The sequence below is a fragment of the Phyllopteryx taeniolatus genome, chromosome 11, assembly GCF_024500385.1.
Source record: "Phyllopteryx taeniolatus isolate TA_2022b chromosome 11, UOR_Ptae_1.2, whole genome shotgun sequence".
In the NCBI taxonomy this organism is placed as follows: Eukaryota; Metazoa; Chordata; class Actinopteri; order Syngnathiformes; family Syngnathidae; genus Phyllopteryx; species Phyllopteryx taeniolatus.
This window is the reverse complement of record NC_084512.1, coordinates 21,729,380-21,745,326: the sequence shown is the minus strand read 5'-3', so window position 1 is coordinate 21,745,326 and position 15,947 is coordinate 21,729,380. Positions and strand designations below refer to the sequence as shown.

The 15,947-nt window shown below is 40.4% G+C and overlaps 1 protein-coding gene across 3 annotated transcripts in view; it reads left to right on the top strand.

The window, feature by feature from the left end:
• LOC133485372 (protein FAM53B-like) overlaps positions 1-7,292 on the top strand; it is a 36,936-nt gene extending 29,644 nt beyond the window's left edge. For all 3 annotated transcript variants that reach the window (XM_061788948.1, XM_061788947.1, XM_061788946.1), the window contains one exon: positions 6,309-7,292. In XM_061788948.1, the coding sequence (XP_061644932.1) occupies positions 6,309-6,629 (321 nt within the window). In that variant the 3' untranslated portion in view covers positions 6,630-7,292. The remainder of the gene's footprint in view (positions 1-6,308) is intronic.
• Positions 7,293-15,947: the final 8,655 nt, after the last annotated feature.

Genomic DNA, 15,947 nt, shown 5'->3' with positions numbered 1-15,947 from the left:
GGGTCGCGGGCGTGCTGGAGCCTATCCCAGCTATCATCGGGCAGGACGCGGGGTACACCCTGAACTGGTTGCCAGCCAATCGCAGGGCACATACAAACAAACAACCATACGCACTCACATTCACACCTACGGGCAATTTAGAGTTGTCAATTAACCTAACATGTATGTTTTTGAAATGTGGGAGGAAACCAGAGTGCCCGGAGAAAACCCACGCAGGCACGGGGAGAACATGTAAACTCCACACAGGTGGGGACGGGGATTGAACCCCGGTCCTCAGAACTGTGAGACAGACGCTCTAACCAGTCGCCCACCGTGCCGAAAGAAATAATAAAATATTATGAGAAAAAAAAGTCACGTTTCTGAGACTAAAGTGGTAATCTTATGAGAAAAAAAGTAGTAAATTTACAAGAAAAGTTTTAACAACTAATAAATGATAACACCTGATTTAATAGATGGCAGGTTTCTAAGAGAGACACTGTGTACTGTGTCGTGTCAGACAATTTTGAAATTGAAATCAGTCTTTCATATTGTGAGTTTTCCTCTTTCCCAAAAATTACTTTTGTGGTACAGTATTGTAGTAAAGAATTTTTTCAGGTAATAATAATTATCAGTTTTTGAAAGAAAAAAAATCTTGTAACAAGTTCTAGAAACATTCTGACTTTATTCTGATAACTGTAATGTAACAGTATTCTTGTTTCTTTTTCAGGTAAAATTACGACATTATTCCTTAAGCATTGAAACTTTTCCCCTGAAAAATAAGTCTTGTACGCTTTCAACTTTATTCACTTTAGGACTTTATTCTTGTGACATTACAACTTTTTTCAGGTAACATTCTGACTTTATTCTCGTAAATTTATGACTTCCTTTTTTTTTTTACTTTACAACTTAATTGTCATAAAATTGCAACTTCATTCATGTAACTTTACAAATTAGTTCTCATAACATTGCAACTTTATTCTCATAGCATTAGGACTTTATCGCCTTTACATTTGGACTTCTTGGTGACATTTCACCTTAACATTCATGTAACATTACAATGTTATTTTCATACCATTACAACTATATTCTTGGTAACATTCTGACTTTATTCTTGCAACTTTATGACTTAATTGTCACAACATTGCAACATCTGTTGAACTTTACTCTCGAAACATTAGGAGTTAATTCTTCAAACCTTCTCAACATAAAAACTTTGCTCGAAACACTTTTCTTGAAAAAAATCATTTATACTTATTCTTGTAACATTACAACTTCAGCCTTAAAATGTTACGACGTAAGTCATAATGATGAATGACCAGAACAAAATATTCTTGTAACATAATGACTTTGTTTCTGCTTCCATTAAATATTTATCTCATAACATTACGGAATTCATTGTACTTTTCAGTTCCTTTGTAGAGACACCCATATGAGCAAAAGAGAAACTGTTTGGAAAAGGCTGTGTATTTCAAAGAGGGGGGGGGGGGGGGGGGGGAACTGAAAGGACATTTTTGATGAACCACAATCATATGAGCTCAAAGTTTGTCAGGGTTGATTGCAAAATGACATCGTTGCCATCAAGCAAATTTCTTGCAACATCAAAGATGTTGAGACGCACGTTTGTCGCTGCAGAAGTTGTGAAGTGAATTTGTGTGTGTGTGTGTGTGTGTGTGTTGTATGGAAGGTTGAGGAGGGCGCAGTGTGTGGTGTCAGCGGAACACGTAATGTGGCCTTCAGCTTCCTGCAGCACGTCAATGACGACGGCTGTGAATTCTGGGGGTGCATGACATGCCAGTCAGTGATCGCTCTGCATCGTGGGTATTTACGCATGACACCCCCCCCCCCCCCCCCCCCCCAAATAAATTCCTTGAATTATCTGCCAAGCTGTCTGCCGTGTTGTTTGCATGCCTGGCTGTTTCGCTTCCACCTTGGCCGGCCGCTTGTGTTTTTTCCTCCTCTCGAGTGGCTGTGGAAAGCCGTCAGACGGAGGCCGAGCTTTATCACCAAATTCAAGGCCGCTCGCTGAATGAAATGTCGACGCAGCGTTTGCGGAAGGCGGTATCTGCAGGGTGTGATTTGCTGCCACGTTCAAGTGATTTAAGAGTGGACGCAAGTGAAAAATGGCCTTCTATCTTTGCCTTGGTTAACGAAAAGGTTGTGGAAGGGGGGGACGGCGTGATCTTATTTACGCGATGGTGGAAAAGGACTACTTGAAGCTCCTCAACTCACTTTAACAATTCACTGGCCACCAGATGGCACCAAACAAAGCAAAGCTGATATTTGTTTGGGCCTGAGCACAAAAAAGTCTGCGAATAGGTGAATTTGCAAATGTTGAATTGCCTGCTGCCTTATTGCGTTTTTTTTGTAATCCCTTTTAATTGTTTTTTAGAGTATACAGTACTCACGTAGTCGCTGATGCACTTTCCAGCTGTTTACTGAAAAGAACAGTAAAACACAGTGAGTACACTCACACAGAAGCTGCTGTCAGCCACAGCTCTCACACAGACACTCACACGCAGACATACTATATTGTATATAAAAAGTTTTTTTTATATGATATATGTTTTTTATGTTATATGTTTTTTTATGTTATATGAGCAGCAACGTGGGAAGGCAAAGGCGGCGTGACACGGCTCACCGTGTAAACGCGTTATCTTATTAAATAACAGCCCGTGCTATGTTCTTTATAAACTGTCCGCTTATCTGCATCATGTCCTCGGTACAACGCAGATGAATGATTGACGCGGAGGTGTGCGGATGTGTCGTTTGCTCGTCAGGAATGAGTTAAAGATTCCTTCCTCGCATGTCTTTTTGTTCTACACTCTGAGGTCTGCTTGTGCTTTTCCTCACACAGTGTTGTTTACTGACCTCATTTCAAGACATTTATCCATTTTGGTGTTTTCAAATGGCCTCCCTTCCTTATTTCTTCGCACTTTCACTCAAGCGGATGGTTGTCATCATGCTTAACAGGGGCATGTTTGTTTTAGTGCCATGATGACTTTTTTTTATGGAAGTATTGAAGCTTCTAACACCTACACATTGGTAAGTAGCTCCTTTCAAAGGCACAATGAATACATGTTGAAGTCCTGTCAAACACACTGTGGGACGCAAAACCCTAACCAGCTAAGAACTGTGCTGAACATCATCCATCCATTTTCTATAGTGCTTGTCCTCAATTTGGATCGCTGGTGATCTGGAGCCTATCCTATTGAAGGGCTCTGTACACCCTGGACTGGACGCCAACCAATCGCAGGGCCCATATAGACAAACAAACATTCACGCGAAAAGTGAAATTTCTGCGTTTTTTTTTTTTTTTTTTTTTTTTAGCTGTCGCTGGAACCGTTCTGTAAAGCATTTACATTTTCAGCAGCCCTGTAAATACTGTATTTGTTGCATGAATTTAGCTGTGCCCCACCTAAAAAAAATAATTCAAATGTATTTATTCACTTTCATTTATTTTTTACATCCATTTATCTCATTGAATATTTTTTTAATTGATTTATTGTAAATAAAAATACAAAATAGAATTAACAATTTTACATACACATTGAACCATACTGTATTTAATACATCATTAAGTAATAATTGAATCAATAGTAAATAATGACAAAAATTTAAATGAATGATGAATATAAGCTATTTTACATCCACGTCTTAACTATTTTTGTTAACCCCATCGACGAATGACATTGCCCATCTGCCCATTTTTAAAAAACCTGTCAATTCTTTTTCATCAACAAATGTGCTTAAACTCCGCTTCGTAAAAACCTTGTTTACCAGCTTGTAAGTGACTAGAGCTTGTGAAACTTGACATAAAGATTTCCTGCACGTGTGGTATAGTCTTTAAGTGCATCTATGGGTGTATTCCATGTGGGGGTGGTATGAAAAGTTGGGCGCAGTACAGAAATGTAACCCCATCAGACCCTCCCAAATCCCTGGCTTTATGGAAAGCACATTGTGACAAAGCAGCTCCCAACCCCCAACCCCCCACCTCCTCTGCTGGGATAATTAGTAGTCAAGTAATACCAGGGGGACTGAACACAGAGAGGGCGTAGAAATCTCACTTTTTCCATTCTGGTGACAGACAGTGAAGGCCTCGCACTCCTCTCGTTATCACCTGAAGTATTCGCTTTTGTTTGTCAGTCGACTAGTGGGAGACTCCCGGTGCATGGCAACAGGGAAGTTGTCCGTCCTCAAGTGAAAAAAGTGAAAAAAACCATCTCCATTCACCTCCGTGCCTCCAAACATCTGCTGCTCCACAGATTATTAACCCCTTCCCTGTACTGCATTGCACATGGCTTCTTTTTTAATCTGATAACACTTTATTAGTCTAAGTTTTTTTTCTCAATAGAGAGTGTTACGGGTTCTTGTAAGATGATGTGGGAAAAAAACAAACCTTTACGTTATTCTCGTAAAACTTTAGGTGGATAAGAACTCTTCATAGAATTGAGACATTTTATGTAAATCACTCGATTGTGTCCTGCAGCTCTTGCTCACAGCTCCTCTCACTAGCACAATGAATACATACTGGATTTAAGTCCGTCAACTGCACCATGAAATGCAAAGCCCAAACTGACTAAATTACAAAATCTGATGACATTTAGTTTGAGGAAGTTGACCACCTCACACGTCAGTGACATCACATCATGGATAATTCGCACTTACATTAACTGAAAAAGATTTATGAACGAGGCACGTCACGTAAATCACCCCCTCGTGATTTTGGCATCTCCTCCTCATAGCTGCTGTTGCAAGCCCAATGAATACATATTTGTGTGATGCAAAAAAAAAAAAAAAAAAACCAAAGCAGCTAAATTAGAAAATATGACACATTTTATACATAACAAATAACTTTGAGTGAATAAAAACTTTTAATATGTTTGTGGAATTTTATGTTAACCACTTGCTCGTGTCTTGCAGCGCTTCCTCATAGGAGCTCCTCTAACTCGCACAATGAATAGGTTTAATTCTGTCAACCGCATCATGTAACGTAAAATCCAAACTAACTAAATTACAAAATATGATGATATTTAGTGACTAAATACTGTGATATTATTGATTGCCAACATGTCACATACATTGATTTCTCCTCTTGCCAACACAATGAATAGGTTTTAGTCCAGCAACCACATCATGTCACGCATAATTCAAAGTAGTTACATTTGAAAATATGTATAAGGTAACACTCACTCACTCACTCACTTATATTAATTTATGAACAAACTCTAAAATGATTGAGGCATGTCATGTAAATCACCCGCTCGTGTCTTGCAGCGCTTCCTTGTAGCTCGGCTCGTAAACTTAATGAATACGATCAAGTCCGCCAACCGCATCATGTGATGCAAATCGCATAAATGTGACCATTGATTTGTGACTGTGATAGTCTAATTCAAATATTCATCACTATAATCTTCATTACTAACGATGTTAAGATGTTTTTCCCCTTTTCACAGCACTGCATGATTGCTTTGCTTATGTGTAAGAGGAGCTAAGTCTTCATAGATGTCAAGGTCACTCGGGATAAGTCTTGTTTGCCGCTTGAATGTCTTCAAGGTCAAATGTTTGAACAAAAGCAAAGTCATGTTTGCGAGTCGCCTTGACAAAGCAAGAAACAACATAAAGTTTGCAGTTTTCTGCGTAGAAGGGCCACGGCTCTGTACGTGCGGTTGCATGTGCAAATGAATCTTTCAATGAAACGCAAGATGCAGCTTAAAGCGAAACCTAATCTCACAAAAAGTGACAGGAAAACCTCAAAAAGGAAAGTACCCCAAATAAAACTAAGCTACCAAGATATCTGCGGTTGACTCTTCATCTCTCCTCGTTACGTTTTTTTTACGTGGTGCCCACGGAGGTTAAAAAAAAACTAACGAGCCTATTTTGCCAAAGTGAGGAGTAGAAAGATAGAACAGATATCTGGTATCAAATGCAGGCAGTAAAAGTAAAAATCAGAAAAATAAACACTCAAGTGGAGTATAGATACCAGGAAAAATCGACTAAAGTACAGTAATATCAGTACTCCCCGTATACAGTATTAGCCGTTTTTGTCCTCAGGCCAAAGTTAAGTTAGGCTAACCAGTTGTCCACCGTTCCGCATATTTAAATATATTAAGTAAAAATCAAGAAATGTTAATTTTGTCATTAAGGGGTGTTGTGTGTGGAATCTTGAGGAAAAAATATGTTTACTCCATTTGGGAATAAGGCTGTAACATAACGTGGAAAAAGGCAAAGCTCTGTGAATACTTTCTGAATGTGCGATCCCACCACCACCACTGCTACTTCCACATAATCACATTAACATCATTCTTTTTGTTTTGTATTTTTTTTTACAGCAACTCCAGACTTTCCAGAGCTTGAGTTGCCCCGGCTTCTCCTTCTTCGACAGCTGCCAATCCAGCCTGCCCCCGTCGAGCCAGTGCAAATCGGAATTCACCGTTGTTTCCGAGCTTGGACTGGAACCCCGGCAGGAGGTGACGGGAGACGGCGAGGATTCGTCCGACGAGGAACTGGACAGCGACTCGGCCTGTAGCGTGGGCTCGAGATCCGGTTCGCCTCGGGGTGAAGTCGCCCTCTGGAAGGGTGACCGCGGAGCAGCCAGGGACATTTTCCAGCTTGGGGGAGAGCTGGACCTCGATCAGATTGAGAGGAATTGAAGCCAATCTTCAAGGGTTAAGGAACATCTCAACTCATTTGAAAGGGAAAGACGTTGGACTATTAAAGGACGTGGAGGACACATTTGCCTTGAAAATTGGGACTCTAGTTGTTTTTAATTGCTCAGGAGAGTGAACGTGAGGGGTTAGTAGTCTTAAAAAAAAAAAAAAAAAAAAAAAAAAAAAAAAAAACTCAGATCAGCCACCGTCTTCCCACCTGGTGACCTGTCAGACGTTAGCTTAGCTTAGCATCTCTTTCCTATAACTCAATGTGGATGCAGGGACGACTATGTATACTACGACACACACAACTCTGACTTTGCTGAATGTAGGCTCAATAAGCTTTAAGATATGGTCTGTTTACATGGACACTCCTAATTTGACAATAACTATTATGGATCCGATTCATAGCACAGACTTCTGACAAATAGAAGTCCTAGAGATAGTAATGAAGCAAGATTCTCTAAACAAACTTGGTTCTTGCTGTCCATGTAAACATATCCATTGACTTGCAAATTGTATATTTGAATTAAACTCTTAAATAATTAGTTGTTATATCAATGTTTATTTTTCTATTTCTCTGTTTTTTTTTTAATGGAGCTGTATAAATGCGGAGCGAGAGCGCGAGGTTCTTGGACATAGAAATAAATCTCCATTTGCCACCAATTGTCTTGTTTTATTTCCTCGGCTAAATGATAGGGAGTGCGGAACATGCAGAGTCAAGAGTATGTTTTGCGAGTTGGAAATGAGGAATAAACACGAGCTTGACAAGCGAGCGTGAACGTGACTCTGACAGATTGAACGATAAAATAATTTGAAAAAAGACTTCGTCTACAAGAACTAACTGTTAGTCTACAAAAGCACACATCTGCAGGCTGTAAAGTGCATGCCAGACCTCTTAAGTGACATTGTATTCCCAGCTGTAAGAGCATTTTTAGTCAACACAGCGAAAACTGCACATCCACAAATTTGCTGATTTAATTAAGAACACTGTCGTTTGTTAGTCACACAAAAAAAGTATTTCCTGTTTTTGTTTGGCCAAAGCCATGTCTAATATAATTAAAGTATTGCTTTGGGGCCATCTTGTAGCATTGTAATGCCAAGGAACCTTGTTAAAGTAAGGGGAGAGGCTTCATTTAGTCAGGTCATGGCCTCGTCTGCTAGAAATTTTGAAATACTGTGACTGCAATTCGGGGGGAAGGGATTAAACCTGACCGCGACTACTAAAAATCCGCGAATTGAGCCTCCCTTATAATTGCTATTAAAAAAAAAAAATCGGAAATAAATATCCCTGTATTTCTGACATTCAATGCTTAAAATATAACTTTGCTCTTAAACTTTGACTGTCATAATATTGCAACTTTATCTTTGTAAAATAAAACTTTATTCTCGTATGTTTATGAGTTTTCACCCCAACAAAATACATCTGAGATTACCTTTTTTTGTTGAAAAAACTTTATTGTCACAACATGATGTTATTGTCACATTACATTTGTTCTGGAAAATAGGCTACTTTTAAATTGCTATGGCATTTAAATGTATATTTAGTTGGCATTAGGGTGATGAGGGGTCTGGTGTCAAACTCAAGGTCTAGGGGCCAAATCCGGTTCGCCACATAATTTTATGTGGACCACGAAAGCAAATAATTTGAATCAACTTCCATGATGCTTGCTAAAATGTGTACCAAAATGTCCAATCGTCATATGTAAAAAAAACATTTTTTTCATTGTCAAACCCCTTTTACAGTAACTTGATGGGGGTGGGAGGGTTTTACAGTAACCCAGTTTAATGTTAAAGGGCGCTGCATTCCAAATCCCTACCTCAGCAAAATCTTTTGTATTTCACAAGGACCAACTGCACGTCAAACATTTCACGGGAGTCAATGGGAAAACGTCGATGCACCCTAAACCCAAAGTTGCGTCATAAAATGAGACAACCAGAGCTCAACGAATCTATTTTACTCATCGTTAACTGTATACTATTTATCCTACTCCTAGTCTAAAAATAGATATACATAAAATCTTTCACATTATTTCACTTTGTCCTTTTCAATGTCACTCAGCAGCTATGGGGCGGCGGCCTTGCGCCCTCTATTCATCAGCAGTCACTGAATGCTATGATGAGGTGAAACATTTATATGATTTCACAGTCATAACAGCCTGAGGGAAACAATGTGGCCCACGACAAAAATGAGTTTGGCACCCCTGCTGTAAGGGGTCCCTGGAACCAAAAAGCTCTAGTGCACCCATCACATGATATAACAACCAGACTCGGCCAAGTATTTTCTTGGCTTTCTTATCACATCTCTCTGAAGTCTCTCCAAGAAGCTGCCACCTTGCAAAAGACTTTCTTCTATCGGTTCTTTCTAAGTTGCATTAAAGCCTTATCAAAAGGCACCGGGTGGGAGAGAGGTTGTTTGCAAATTGTTTTTCCGACACGAGGAGGAAAATCCCCGGCTGCACAACAGTGTTTATATCCCAAAACAGGATGTCCCGGACCAGCGGCGGCCTTTCCTTCAACGGCGGGCCTTGGAGGAAGGTGAACTCTGACATCTGCGAGCATGAGGTGTTGCCTTACACAAACACGCACCCCTGACACATTGACAAAATAACGCAAGCCCGCCCTGGAAAATCGTTAGCAGTACGGGGACGTCAGCATGCTCGATCGGTCAACATTAGAGGTGGCAAACGTACTCAGCCGCTGTCCTATGTAGTACAAGTACAGATACTTTTAAAAAAATGACTGGTAAAATTAGTACTGATTTGACTTCTTTATTAAGGTAAATTTACTTACTTGAGTACAAAAGTAAAAATGTATTTTTACCAACCTTTATATATACGTAGGTGGCACGGTGGAAGACTGGTTAACACATCCGCCTCACGGTTCTGAGGACCCGGGTTCAAATTTGGCCTCATCCGTGCCCGGATGGGTTTTCTCCAGGTACTCTGGTTTCCTCCCACATCTGAAAAACATGCACTGTAGGTTAATTGAAGACACTAAGTCATCCGTAGATGTAAATGTGAGTGCAAATGGTTGTTTGTTTGTATTTCCTCTGCGATTGGCTGGCGACCAGTTCAGGGTGTACCTCACCTCTCGCCCAGTTAGCTGGGATAGGCTCAAGCATGCCCGCGACCCTAGTTTTTCCATTTTTCAAGCGGTATGGAAAATGGAGGGATGGATGGATGGATTTATATATAGTGGATATAAAAAGTCTACATACCCCTGTTCAAAGGCCATATTTTTGTGGTGTAAAAAAAAATGAGACCAAGTTAAGTCACTTTAAACCTTTTCCACATTAATGTGACCTAAAAATGTAGGCTACAACACTGCGAGTGGGGAAGTAAAAATAAACAACTTAGTTGCACAAGTATACACACCCTTATCACTATAACTTTTTTAGATCGTGTTGTCATCCGCGGAGTTTAAAAACATGACATACCTATTTTGAAAAAGTGAGTACAAAGTACAGATATTGTATCTGTTTTCAAAAGTAGGGAGTAAAAGCATAAAGTCACTGGAAAAAGAAATACTGACTTAAAGATAGAATGGTGCCTTGACTGACAAGTGCTCTAACTTGCGGGGTTTTCGTGTTATGAGCCGTCTCTTGGTGGATTTTTTGCCTTGTGTTGCAAGCCAAAATTTGAGGACTGAGCTTGAGATACGTCGCCGCTTGAGTTAATTGAAAAAAGGAGAGCAATTAAGTACTGTAATGCCCTCGCATGTGGGCATGTAGCGCCACGGTCGCCGATGCTTTCAGCCGTTTATCAAAGTTGGAGAACCAGTCAAATGCACAAATGGGCCTCAACTCATGCCCAGACGTTCACTCGAAGGCTAACCGGGGAGGTTCCTGATTTGAAATGCAGTGTATATTGCGGTTTACCTATTGCAGATTCAGTCCATTACTATTTTTTTATATATATATTCATAACGCGCATAATTCACCATATCACGAGAGTTTGAGTGTATGCTGTAATTTTTTTTGCTGGTTAAAAAAAAACACTTCCTAGCCCAAAACAAAACTGAAAAAAAAACAAAAGAAAAATTAATTAAAACACACATTACAAGGAATAAAATGTACATAGTGTACAGTACTATGGTGTATTACTGTATTTTTAAGAGTTTAAAAGGTATTTAAGAGCATAGAAAGTGTTTATAAGCTTAAGGTAGAGGTTATTAGGAGTGTTCGGAAAATGAAGAGTTTGGGGAGGTTCAGACAGCTTTAAAATATGTACAAATAATCAAAACAAAACGTGGTCACTACTTCAGGCCCCCTCGGAACTGTGCTTGGTCGCCCCATGAATGGATTGTGATGTATGAACCATGATGGCTCTTTTCTGTCTAAATTTTCTGTCAGAAACCCCCTCCCCACATACACACAAACACACACACACATATATATATATATATATATATATATATATATATATACACACGCACACACACACACAGACTCACACGTTTCCTCTGGCAGGAAATGAGCGACTGAGCAAGCCAGAGCGCTAATATCTGAGGCAAAACTTCTATAAATAGGGAGCATTGTAGCTAGCCAACGTAGACAGGAAAGGCTACGTTACACAAATCAACAGCGGCCTGGACGGCCTCGATTACACGCGGGTGGGCAAACATTGTCTGTGTTTTCAAAGCAAACTCTCTTTCACTCCGTCAGCGAAAAAAAGCACCGCAACTTCCCTTCAGGGACTTGAGACGAGGTCAAAACGGTGACGTCATTTTCTGTCGGACGACTGCCTTTAAAGGCGCTGTGTGGCATCGGAATGATTAAAGAAAAATAATTAAGGAGTTTTTTCTCACATTTTGCATCAATTGAACGCCCATTGACGGAGCTGACGGAAATTTTTAACCCTTCACTATGCTACATGTTATTAGCATTACTTGGCATGCCGCCCCCCTACTTTTGTATTTGTTTGTTTGACTGCTTGTCCTGTTCAGTAAAGTTGGAAAGTGCATCGGTGATGGCGACCTTGCTTTTTCAATCTACTCAAGCAAAAACCCGTACACTGGGCAACCGTCAGTCAACTGTACATTCGCACATTAGCCAATTAGCACTTAACATCTGTACTCGTCTTGGTTTGCTGTACTACTTTCTACACATAACATATTCCCAATCCCAGTTTTTCTTTAATGGTCTCAAACCAGTCTCCATACTGTAAAGGTATTACCGACATTAGGATATGTTAATGTGTGACCAGCTATTGATGAACTTTACGCAGCTTATCTGTCTTTGTGGGTTTTATAGGGACGGATGAAGTTAGACGTCGTAGTTCATGTGTTTCTTATCATTGAATTGCAAACCTTGACTGTTGTCATTCTTTTTTTTAAAAACAACATAATCCTTGAATCCAAACGTAATCATCTTCAAACCTCCCTCCATAATATGTGCTTCATGTGGTGGCCTCTGCACTTTGCTTCATAGCATACTGGTGGCTTGCCAGGTGTGCGTGCATTATACAAATAAAGTGTCTCAATGGACCTATTGGTGTAGTAAATGTAATTTTTTTTATTTTTTTTTAAATAGCATTCTGAACACAAGCCCTATTGTCCACACTTGTTGTTTTGGCTGATCACAGATGACCGTTTTCAAGCATTTACACGTAAACAATAAGTGCCTTTTTTTCAACGACTTCCACTTCCAGACATATTTTCAAATGTTTTCCTGCTCCAAATTGTGGTTGCTGTGTAACAGAATGGCCAAAATAACAGTTTTTCTCTCTGAATTTCAAATGAAAACACTATCAATCATTTAAGCGAGAAATGGGAAAGAGCATCGTGACAGTCTAAAAAGTCAACTACTTAGTAGCGAAAAATACTTTTTTTTATCTCTTGGTCATGGTTGAGCTGGAACCTATCCCATCTGGCTTTGGGCAGGAGGAGGGGAACTCCTTTCATTTTATGGACTCCTAGTTTGCATGTCTACCTCACAGTTTTGAGTTTCGGAGTTTGAATTTTGGCTTCCGCCTTTTGTGTGAAGTTTGCATGTTCTACCCATGCTTGCGAGGACTTTCTCGGGGAATGTGTTTATGAATGCCTCCAGCTCACCAGCGATCCTGAGGTGAAGCACTATAGATAATGGATATAAGATGTTTAGCATGGTAGTTTGTTGGTTTGGGTTTTGTGTCACATAAATGCAGTTGACGGGACTTAAACATCTATTTATTGTGCTGGTGAGAGGATCTACTATACAGTGGGTACGGAAAGTATTCAGACCCCCTTAAATTTTTCACTCTTTGTTATAATGCAGCCATTTGCTAAAATCATTTATGTTAATTTTTTTCCTCATTAATGTACACACAGCACCCCATATTGACAGAAAAGAAAACTGAATTGTTGATTTTTTTTTGCAGATTTATTAAAAACAAATTTGAAACCAATTCATGAATTGTTCTAAAAATGTCTCTGTAAAGAAGGCAATCAAAAAGTAACCTAAAAACAACCAAACGAATAAACGATCTGCAGTTGGCTCGCGACCAGTCCACGGTGCACCCCACCGCTCACCAAAAGACAGGCTCCAGCTCAACCCTAATGAGGACAAGTGTAATAGAAAATCGATGGATGGTTAATGGATGATGTTCAACACGGTGGTTAACTAGTTCTGGTTTTGCATTGTATAAATGCGGTTGACAATACTTAAACAAGTATGCATTGTCCTTGTGCGAGCAGCTACTATCAAAGCGTCGGCAAATCCGAACAATTGTGCTTTTTCAGCTGGGATAGTCTCCAGTTAACTGTAACCCTAATAAGGACAAGCACTATAGAAAACAGTCGGGTGGATGATTAAAACATTTTGCTGAGGGGAACATTGTGAGCTTTTTAGTCGCTGTCTTCGGACAGCTGTCCGGTCTCGCCTCGCCTCCACGTATGCACATAGTAGGTGCTTATGTGCTCTTGGACACAGTGCCGTCAAACAGGTGGCCGGCAGTGTCGCATGTCACTGATTGACTATTCCCCACTCCAAGTTGACAGAGTGCAACCTGACACTTTGTCACCATGGCTCCCCGTGAATGCCATTCCCTCCCCTCTGGCCCAGCGTCGCAGTATGATTTACATCTTTTAAATGTGCCCTAATGCCGGCTTTTGTTCCATGCCAGCCACCCCGAGAATGGGAATCTCAGACCCGCGGAGTCTGAGGGTACATTTGCATGACAACAACTGAAGAAAAACATCAAAACGGCCACATGGACTTCAGTCAGCTGGGATAGGCTCCATCTCATCTGCGACCCAACTGAGAACAAGCGCTATAGAAAATGGAAGGATGGATTACATTATGTGGTTTAAAATTTTAAATGTTTTTGATTAATTGTTGATTTATCGGATATATACGCTGTGGCATAGCCAAAAGTGGCATGATTCTATTCTTTATTGAAATAGGAGTTCAGAACATTCACACAAAGAGATTTTACCATCACAAACTAAAAAATGACACCCCGAAACAGCACTACGAGGAACAAACAAGCTCAAGCACATTGTTTGCGTTGGATAGTGATGGAGCCCTACCACAAATAGTGAAAATTGATGGAATTGACGCCCCCCCCCCCTGCCCCCAAGAAAAGGTTCATAATTGTGTAACAATGCCACAGGTTGGTGGCAAAGCATTACTTTTCTATGAGAAAGGGCGATGACCTGTCTAAATGAAGCTCCTACACTCACTTCAACATAGCTCCTTGGCACCAAGATGTCACAAGATGGCAATAATTCTATGCTATATTAGACAAGGCTTGGGTGGGCCTGAGCAAAAAAACAGAATAGGAAAGTTTTTCAGCGCATAGGAGGAACAAAAATAATGTCTGTCGAGGAACAATATGATTTCAGTAGGCGTTGTAGTGGATTTGCGTCACATAAATGCAACGTATTCATTGTGCTTGTGAGAGGACCTCCATCTCACTTGTGTCCTTAATGACGATAAACACTATAGAAAATAGACACATGGCTGTTTCTCACCAAAAAGCCAAAAAAATCACATTTCAATTGTGTGTGTGTTGAAAATACTGAGAAAGTTATACGACTGTTTGTAATTGGGATTACAGTATAGTGATTAATATTTGATGTATTTTCTCAGCATTACATTATTTAATGTGAGTGTGAATGGTTGTTTTGCTATATGTGCCCTGCAATTGACCGGCGACCATTCCAGGGTGTAGCCCACATTCTGAGAACTGTGAGGCAGACTCGCTAACCACTAGTCCACCACATTCTTAATTTCCATGAATTAACATCGTCTGGATGTCGTATGTTCCAAAAGAGACCCCCCCCCCAAAAGTTGTCAGTTAGGGGAAGTGTTTATTTTTATGGCAGCGGGCAGTTGATCGACTTCACCTGCACGCTACGTGTCATTAACGTGTGCGAGATAATCCCCGGAAGATGGAAACTCGGGTGTTGTAAATCAGCTTTATGAGGAGCAGATGGCTAGCATGTTTGCTGTTGATGTGCTGTCCTACTCCTTCAAACCCAGTATTTTTGTTATTATTGTTTTTTTTTCACAGGCCCTGACACTACTGCGCCTGCCAGGCCCACAAAGTGCTCTCCAATTACAGGAAAAAAGGAGTGCCACAGGCCCACAGACGAGTCTATCTCCTGCCAAGCTTTTATTCCATTTTGGAAATGGGTTGTCATGCCTTCCAAACATTTCCCACTCTACAGCAGCCCAGTGTGTGTGTTTGTGTTATGAAACTGGGTTTTACAGTGGATGCACATGTGTTGAGAGGAAACACACGCACACACACGCACGCATACACTGGCACCGAGTGACACACAATGCCCTACTCAAATAGACATGTTGCTTCTGGTTCGCGTCCATCCATCAACAACTGTAAGATCTGGGTCGAATAGAGCTGCCTGCCTGCGGGGGCCTCCCTCCCTCCCGTCCAGCCGTACTGGAAACTCAAGTTGTACGCTCCAGGCAATAACTGCAGGAAAAGGAAATATCTATTGACAGTGGACCGTCTGAAGTGGAAGGCTTCGTTGGTTGGACAATTTGGAACTTGATCGAAACTTTGCAGGAAACTAGGATCCCAAATTAGGACAAGATTCCAGAACATGAACAAAAACGTTTTGTGCATATACAATTGAGTGAAAAACGATTTGACACTTCAGGTTCAGTTTCACTCTTTTATTAGTAGCACTTAGTTTTAGAGAGAGTATCTTCTATTGACCTATAAACTTTGCCCGAACATCGAACTGGATTTTAACTAATTATTAATCCCAGGGGAAAAAAAGACAAATACGTAAAGGTTGTGAAAAATCATTCAGATTTAGCAACCTGATGATGCATCCACTTTATTTATTGAAACGTTTTAGTACAACGGTGCC